The sequence below is a fragment of the Scylla paramamosain genome, chromosome 5 (assembly GCF_035594125.1).
Source record: "Scylla paramamosain isolate STU-SP2022 chromosome 5, ASM3559412v1, whole genome shotgun sequence".
Taxonomy (NCBI): Eukaryota; Metazoa; Arthropoda; class Malacostraca; order Decapoda; family Portunidae; genus Scylla; species Scylla paramamosain.
In genome coordinates this window covers 1,813,062-1,822,430 of record NC_087155.1, presented here as the reverse complement: position 1 = coordinate 1,822,430, position 9,369 = coordinate 1,813,062, and the positions used below count along the sequence as shown (strand labels likewise).

General features: G+C 42.3%; 1 protein-coding gene across 1 annotated transcript in view; it reads right to left on the bottom strand.

The window, feature by feature from the left end:
• Positions 1-34, bottom strand: part of LOC135100368 (transcription factor SPT20 homolog) — a 3,794-nt gene extending 3,760 nt beyond the window's left edge. Inside the window, exon 1 of the mRNA XM_064003188.1 lies at positions 14-34. Coding sequence (XP_063859258.1) covers positions 14-34 — 21 coding nt within the window. The remainder of the gene's footprint in view (positions 1-13) is intronic.
• Between the last annotated feature and the right edge of the window lie 9,335 nt (positions 35-9,369).

Here is a 9,369-nt window from a genome sequence, read left to right as displayed (position 1 = left end):
TCCTCCTCCTTACCCTGTTCTCTACATGGACCATTACAAACTGACTCTGTCCTATCCTATCCTATACTAACCTATCCTAGCCTATGCCTATTGTTAACCTACTTGAGTGAGTCAGTTTATTAATCTATTATTATTATTATTATTATTTTATTTTATTTTTATTGCCCTACCTTCCTGGTGGTGGTGGTGGTCCTTCTTTCTCTGCTGCTGGTGGTGGTGGTGGTCCTTCCTCTTCCTCTGCTGCTGCTGCTGCTGCTGCTGCTGCTGGTGGTGGTGGTGGTCCTTCTTCCTCTTCCTCTGCTGCTGCTGGTGGTCTTCTTCCCCTGCTGAAACTATTGAATTATTATTATTAATTTATTATTATTATTATTTTATTTTATTTTTATTGCCTTACCTTCCTGATGGTGGTGGTGGTGGTGGGTCCTTCTTCCTCTGCTGCTGGTGGTGGTGGTGGTCCTTCTTCCTCTTCCTCTGCTGTTGCTGGTGGTCCTTCTTCCTCTTCCTCTGCTGCTGCTGCTGGTCTTCTTCCCCTGCTGAAACTATTGAATTATTACTATTAATCTATTATTATTATTATTATTTTATTTTATTTTCATTGCCCTACCTTCCTGATGGTGGTGGTGGTGGTGGTCCTTCCTCTTCCTCTGCTGGTGGTGGTCCTTCTTCCTCTTCCTCTGCTGCTGCTGGTGGTGGTGGTCCTTCTTCCTCTTCCTCTGCTGCTGCTGGTGGTCTTCTTCCCCTGCTGAAAGTATTGAATTATTATTATTAATCTATTATTATTATTATTTTATTTTATTTTTATTGCCCTACCTTCCTGATGGTGGTGGGCCTTCTTCTTCCTCTGCTGGTGGTGGTGGTCCTTCCTCTTCCTCTGGTGCTTCTTCCTCTTCCTCTGCTGCTGCTGCTGGTCCTTCTTCCTCTTCCTCTGCTGCTGCTGGTGGTCTTCTTCCCCTGCTGAAACTATTGAATTATTATTATTAATCTATTATTATTATTATTTTATTTTATTTTCATTGCCCTACCTTCCTGATGGTGGTGGTGGTGGTGGTCCTTCTTCTTCCTCTACTGCTGCTGCTGGTGGTCCTTCTTCTTCTTCTTCTTCATCTGCTGGTGCTGCTGGTCTTCTTCCTCTGCTGGTGGTGGTGCTTCCTCCTCCTTACCCTGTTCTCTACATGGATCATTACAAACTGACTCTGTCCTATCCTATCCTATGCTAACCTATCCTAGCCTATGCCTATTGTTAACCTACTTGAGTGAGTCAGTTTGGTGGTCCTTGTAGTTCCCAGGGAGGGAGAAAGGGTGGGGAGGGCAGCTCTCCCCTGGGCAGCTCCACCACCATACTGTGTGTTTTTTAGGCACACATGGTGGTGGAGTGGATACTCTTTGAAGTTTTTTGTAAGTTCCGAGTGGGGTTCGAACCCACGCTTCCCTCACGCCAATCTTAAAGTTCATCACTCTACCCACTGGGCCACGAAGGCCCAACACTTTTTTTGCAAAGTTAGCCTATTTCCCCATATTATGTTCATGTTAATGTATATTAAAGAAGAAATGCTGTTTATTATGTGAATTTTTTTTTCAACCATATCTTTTTTTTTTTAATTAGTTAATTATTTTTTTAAGGTTTTTAATGGGATTTGAACGCTGGCGTCCAATATTCATTGTTCCCAAGACCGTCACTCTTTCCACTGGGCCATGGGAGCCCCGGCACAGCTAAGAGTATAGAAGATTATTTGAACACAGTATTTCCCGAACTGTGTTCATGCCGCACCAAAAGGTAAATAGGAATTACTGATGTCGATTTTAATATGAAGATTTACATTCATAACGATAATAAGATATAACTAAGTATTGTGGACCTGAGAGTATCAGTCATGGTGTGGAAATAATAGTAGGTGAGACGAAAAAAACTTTAGAATGCAGGGGATTCCGTGTGTCTGGAGCCGCTTGTGGGAACCCTCCCCTGTGTTGCGTAATAACTAGCACACGTGCTGCACTACCACCACCACAGCACACCATTACACCTGCCCATTCTGCAGCACGAGAAGGACTCAGCCCAGAGACCCACGAGTTGCTCTGTTAGTAATTCACGTCGTCTGAACATAGAAATCAATTTAGGTCACCCAAAAAATGCTGGTGACCGTCTCTTGGCAGCCGAGTACCCTTAAAGCACTCACTTGTTCTTCACACGGGATTTACTCATCAGAAGAATGAAAGATTCCGACGGGGAGGAAGGGGGCCGGGGGAGGAGTTAAACAGGAGAGGGCAGGAGGACTAGGGAAGACCGAGGGCGTGTGTGTGCTTTATTTAATTTATTTTTTATTTTTTTTTCACACTCCATAAAATATTGTAAGTCACCGCCCAGCAAACAAGCCCTTACAGTTTTACCATCTTAGCAACAGTGTGTGTGTGTGTGTGTGTGTGTGTGTGTGTGTGTGTGTGTGTGTGTGTGTGTGGGACAATTGTCGTTAATAATAGAGATAATAATTATAAATACAGCAGCAGTCTGTGACGTCATCATTCATCTCTACCGTACTCCTCTTTCTACATCCTTTTATTGCTTCTCATTCTATCTCTTCTTCCTATATATCTCTGGAGAGAGAGAGAGAGAGAGAGAGAGAGAGAGAGAGAGAGAGAGAGAGAGAGAGAGAGAGAGAGAGAGAGAGAGAGAGAGAGAGAGAGAGAGAGAGAGAGAGAGAAACGTTAGCAAGAGTGAAATTTCTTTCAGGTTCTGTACAATTTGGATGTTATTGTAACTCTTATCAGTATCATAGTAATTACTGAGGATGACAAATATTAGAATAATAATAGTTATCATAACGAGCATTATTCTTTTCCATACTTTTAATTCATGAAGCGCACACACCCTCTGTCTCCCCAGGTCCCCATACCCTCTCCTCTTCAGTTATCGCCCCCCCCGCGTCAATTTTTCCCCGTCGCAAGCTTTCATTCATCCTGCTCACAAGTAAATCCTGTGTGAAGAACAAAGTGAATGCTTTAAGGGCACTCGGCTGCCAAGAGACGGTCACCAGCTATTTTGAGTGATTGTACAGTTTTTGTTGCTGAAGGGAATACGGGTTAATGTTGCACTCATTCTATCAAACTTAAACTTAAAGCATAAACCTGTTATTTCTGCAGCCAAGTAATGCACAGCGCAGCCAGTGAGTGGGCATGATAACTCAAAGAAAAATCAGTTCTCAAAGAGTGCAAGTAATGGTAAACTTACGAGGGCGGGAATAATGTTTCCCTCTGGCTGCTGGAGGCGCTACCGTCGCAGCGAGAGCAAACGTTTAATGTTGAGTGGACCGTCCTCGTACCGTAGTATACAAAGTCCTTGCTAAAACACACAACAGTAGTGGAAAAAAATTGCAGGGAGAGTTTATTTATATAAGGAAGTCGTGGCAGTAGATGGACAAAGCACTTCGTCACTAAATGTACCTCTTCTAATACATTTGCTTGTCATGGTAAGTTCTTTCTCTCCGCCACTAGTGATTAACAATAACAATTTATAGATTCTGGGAATGTGATCGGCTGCAGATGATTGTAGTGCCTTCGTTTGATTGGCTTAGCCCCTCGCACGTCGTCAGCTGCTGTGATAAATGTACCCCCACAACGAAACGCTCCCTTAACTTAACGAGAGGCTAGAAGGTTTCAAGAATCGATTTCACAGAGCACCTCTTCAGTGATCATAGCAGGATACAAGTGAGCTAAAGGAGAGTTTTGAGTATTCGCTCCCTGGACTGTGATTGGCAAGGGAAATGACCACAGCTCAGAATGTCGAATTCTAAACCCGACTCATTGAAGCCGTGGGCCGAACCATCTGACAACAAAGAATGGATCACCACACAACACCTGGATGGAGGGGCGAGCTAGGAAGTTTTGCTTTGGTGTCCCAAAACAGACGGGCAGGCAGGAATTAAAAGCGAAAGTTTTATGAGGCCTTCGTCCTGTAATGGAAGCACCGATACTGAATGATGATGGTGGTGGTGGTGATGACGAGGGTGGTGAAGAGTGGGAGTCTTCAGTAACGGAAAAGTGAAGGTGACTGATAGTGACGAGTAAGTAGTGACAGTGGATGAAGGTGATTTGATGAAGTACAGGTAGTGATAGTGTGATGGTGAAATGGTCAGTTTGTAGTGATGGCAGAGTGAAAGTGATGGCACGTGCTGACAGTGTGGTGATGGGTGGTGATGACACGTGGAGTGAAGGTGGTAGTGCTGTGTGGTGGTGGATGGTAGTGACACGTGGAGTGACAGCAGAGTGAGGATGATGATACGATGATGAACAATGACGTGTGGACAGTGAAAAAATGATGAAGATGACGATATGATGATGGTGGGTGCTAGTGACAGAAAACAAAGAATAACGCTTTGCTACACCATTTTGGTTTTATTGTTGTTTCAATGAACACACCGTACGTAACTATATCCCTTCGCAGGGTTTACATCTCATTGCTTGGAGAATTTCTAATTGTTACACCATGTGGCGCAAATAACAAACAACTCGCAAACAAATTTAAAAAATTCATCTCTTCCTCGCTCATCCTCTCGGCCCCAATGCTGGCTCATTCAGTATTGCGTGTGTGTTAGGATGTTGGTATGCGGGTACTGTGACTGCATTACGTCACCACAGTAACTGGTCCCGTGGCAGGTATTTTATTCGTCATTGTATTATTGACTGATATTTTTGTTGCACTGGATGCAAATTAATTGTCATATTATGTAATTAAATAAAGCTTTATGGGTGACACATTTGTATTGCACGTAATGCCACTAATTCAAATGGCCGGTATAGTTTGGAATTAGTCCGCGTGTAGTCCTCCGCGAGAGTATGAAAGGCAGCAAGGGAGCTGCCACGTCAGTTCTACCCTCATGGCGTCAGACAGGTGCACGGATTGTGATTTGAGTCTAGTGGACTGTTTCCTGTGCTGCAATGGGAATCCCAGGGATCTGTGCATCTTAATTTTGTCAGTACTAACAAATCATTCTTGTTAGTGTGGTGTGCTGGTGTGATATTACGCTAGATTAGTATCCATAAGGCGAGTGCAAGGGGGGGGCAAAACTCCCCGGATGGTTTTAGGTAATGTTAGGTTCGGTTAGTGACCTTAAGGGCGGGGTTGGTGTCCAGTGGAGAAAAACCTTCCCTCACGGTTAGTTAGGTTAGGATAACCTAGAAATTTTCCTTTTTCAAAATATGCCTTTTCTCCTCCTTAGACTTTTTAGGAATGTCAAAAATGCCTCATTTTGGCTTTCCCAACCCAAAAACCCCGCATTTCCACCATACCCTTATGTTTGTTGGCTATAATGAAAGAGATGAAGAGGATGGGAGTATTGGCTGAAATTTAAAATTTATCCCAGTTTTTAACGGTTCTGCAAAATAAATACCCCTATGGCATCTTTTATTCACTATTTAAGAACATAAGAACATAAGAAATAAGGGAAGCTGCAAGAAGCGACCAGGCTTACACGTGGCAGTCCCTGTATGAAACACTCCTACCTATTTCCATCTGTTATCCCCATCCATAAACTTGTCTAATCTTCTCTTAAAGCTCTCTAGTGTCCTGGCACTAACTACATGATTACTGAGTCCGTTCCACTCATCTACCACTCTATTTGAGAACCAATTTTTTCCTATCTCCTTCCTAAACCTAAATTTTTCAAGCTTGAACCCGTTATTTCTTGTTCTACCTTGGTTGCTGATCCTAAGAATTTTGCTTACATCTCCCTTGTTATAACCCTTACACCACTTAAAGACTTCTATCAGGTCCCCTCTTAACCTACGTCTCTCTAGAGAATGTAAATTTAACCGCTTCAACCTCGCTTCGTAAGGAATACTCCTCATCCCCTGAATCCTTTTAGTCATTCTCCTCTGTACTGATTCTAATAGACCTATATCTTTCCTGTAATGTGGGGACCAGAACTGCACAGCGTAGTCTAGATGAGGTCTGACCAGCGCCAAGTATAACTTTAATATTACTTCCGGCCTTCTACTTTTAACACTCCTAAAAATGAATCCTAGTACCCTATTTGCCTTGTTTCTGGCTTCTATGCATTGTTTCCCTAGACGGAGTTCAGAGCTAACTATAACTCCTAAATCTTTCTCGTACCCTGTACCTACCAGAGTTTGGGTGTTTAATGTGTACCTATTGTGTGGGTTTCCTCTACCTTTTTTTTTTTTTTTTTTTTTTTTTTTTTATGTAGGAAGGATACTGGCCAAGGGCAACAAAAATCTAATAAAAAAAAATGCCCACTGAAATGCCAGTCCCTAAAAGGGTCAAAGCAGTGGTCAAAAATTGGTGGATAAGTGTCTTGAAACCTCCCTCTTGAAGGAATTCAAGTCATAGGAAGGTGGAAATACAGAAGCAGGCAAGGAATTCCAGAGTTTACCAGAGAAAGGGATGAATGATTGAGAATACTGGTTAACTCTTGCGTTAGAGAGGTGGACAGAATAGGAGTGAGAGAAAGATGAAAGTCTTGTGCAGCGAGGCCGCGGAAGGAGGGGAGGCATGCAGTTAGCAAGATCAGAAGAGCAGTTAGCATGAAAATAGCGGTAGAAGACAGCTAGAGATGCAACATTGCGGCGGTGAGAGAGAGGCTGAAGACAGTCAGTTAGAGGAGAGGAGTTGATGAGACGAAAAGCTTTTGATTCCACCCTGTCTAGAACAGCAGTATGAGTGGAACCCCCCCAGACATGTGAAGCATACATGGACGGATAAGGCCCTTGTACAGAGTTAGCAGCTGGGGGGGTGAGAAAAACTGGCGGAGACGTCTCAGAACACCTAACTTCATAGAAGCTGTTTTAGCTAGAGATGAGATGTGAAGTTTCCAGTTCAGATTATAAGTAAAGGACAGACCAAGGATGTTCAGTGTAGAAGAGGGGGATAGTTGAGTGTCATTGAAGAAGAGGGGATAGTCCGAACAAAGTTTCTTTTATACAATGTATGTACAAAAGACTGAATAAAGTTTATATTATTATTATTATTATTATTATCCCTACGCTACGCTAAGCACTTTGCATTTATTGATATTAAATTGCATTTGCCATCTATCCGTCCATTCATTCATTCTATCTAAGTCTGTCTGCAAGGCGATGGCATCCGCTTCTGACCTAATTAATCTACCTATCTTTGTGTCATCCGCAAATTTACTAACATCGCTACTAATTCCACTATCCAAGTCATTGATATATATTAGAAATAATAATGGCCCTAATACTGATCCCTGTGGCACCCCACTAATGACATGACCCCACTCGGATTTCGAGCCGTTTATTAGCACTCTCTGTCGCCTGTTACCAAGCCATGACCCTATCCAACCTAACACCTTCCCATCTATCCCGTGCGCCCTAACCTTTCTCAGGAGCCTTTGATGGGGCACCTTGTCGAATGCTTTACTAAAGTCCAGATATAAGATATCATAACTATCACCATTGTATTTGCAGCTCCAGGATAGAAAGAAACGAGAAGGGGAAGGAATATTAGCCCATCACTCAAGCTACGCGGTGCTGTGTGTTTTTTTGGCGTTTCCTCACTCGGAAATATGAACCGCGGAGCCTCAAAATAAACTCTCCCCCACCAAACTCAATCAGCGTAGAGTGCTCCTCGTGACAGGGAAGGAAGGAAAGCACCCACAGAGAGAAAATCGATAAATGCATAGTGGTGAAGTGTATGTAGTACCCTTCTGCATTTACTTCCTCTGTGCTTTGCCTTGTCTCTGTGTACCTACCTCGTTTTTTTTTTTTTTTTTTTTCAGCTCTTGATGAATGCATAACAACACAAAACATGGGCAGCTTTGACTAACTGGGAGTGGCTGTGATGAAGGGCTGGCTTGACTGAGCACTAGGGCGTCACGTGAGTTTCTTGCAGGTGGAGGTGGTGGACGCGGACAGCAGTGACGCAGTGGGGCTGGCCTTCCGGGTGAGTGGTGACGGCGTGGATCAGCTTGGTGACGGCGACGCCTTCTTCACCATCAACGCCAGCACCGGAGACCTCATCCAGCTCAGAGTGAGTGCGCGGTGAATGTGTATGTGAATGTGTAAGGAACACAAAGGAAGAGCAAGCAGTAGCAGCCTCCTTCATTATCATCATCATTTTAATTATTTTTCTTCATTATTTTTCTTTTCTTCTTCTTCTTCTTCTTCTTCTTCTTCTTCTTCTTCTTCTTCTTCTTCTTCTTCTTCTTCTTTCTCATCTTCCTCTTTCTCTTCTTCTTCCTTTTTCTCTTCTTCTTCTTCCTCTTCTTTTTTCCTCATCATCATCATCATCTTCTTCTTCTTCTTCTTCTTCTTCTTCTTCTTCTTCTTCTTCTTCTTCTTCTTCTTCTTCTTCTTCTTTCTTCTTCTTCTTCTTTCTTCTTCTTCTTCTTCTTCTTCTTCTTCTTCCTCTTCTTCCTCTTCTTTCGCCTTTTTATCTTCTTTTTCTTCTTCTTCTTCTTCTTCTTCTTCTTCTTTCGCCTTTTCTTCTTCTTTCGCCTTTTCTTCTTGCTTCTTCTTCTTCTTCTTCTTCTTCTTCTTCTTCTTCTTCTTCTTCTTCTTCTTCTTCTTCTTCTTCTTCTTTCGCCTTTTCTTCTTCTTCTTCTTCTTCTTCTTCTTCTTCTTCTTCTTCTTCTTCTTCTTCTTCTTCTTCTTTCGTCTTTTCTTCTTCTTCTTCCTCTTTCGCCTTTTCTTCTTCTTCTTCTTCTTCTTCTTCTTCTTCTTCTTCTTTTTCTTCTCCTTCTTTTTCTTCTTCTTCTTCTTCTTCTTCTTCTTCTTCTTCTTCTTTCGGCTTTTCTTCTTCTTTCGCCTTTTCTTCTTCTTTCGTCTTTTCTTCTTCTTCTTTCGCCTTTTCTTCTTCTTCTTTCACCTTTTCTTCTTCTTTCGCTTCTTCTTCTTCTTCTTCTTCTTCTTCTTCTTCTTCTTCTTCTTTCGCCTTTTCTTCTTCTTCTTTCGCCTTTTCTTCTTCTTCTTCTTCTTCTTCTTCTTCTTCTTCTTCTTCTTTCGCCTTTTCTTCATCTTCTTCTCTCGCCTTTTCTTCTTCTTTCGCCTTTTCTTCTTCTTCTTGTTCTTTCGCCTTCTTCTTCTTCTTCTTCTTCTTCTTCTTCTTCTTCTTCTTCTTCTTTCGCCTTTTTCTTCTTATTCTTCTTCTGCTTCTTCTTCTTCTTCTTCTTCTTCTTTCGTCTTCTTCTTCTTCTTCTTCTTCTTCTTCTTCTTCTTTCGCCTTCTTCTTCTTCTTCTTCTTTCGCCTTCTTCTTCTTCTTCTTCTTCTTCTTCTTCTTCTTCTTCTTCTTCTTCTTCTTCTTTCGCCTTTTCTTCTTCTTCTTTCTCCTTTCCTTCTTCTTTCGCCTCTTCTTCTTTTTCTTCTTCTTCTTCTTCTTCTTCTTCTTCTTCTTCTTCTTC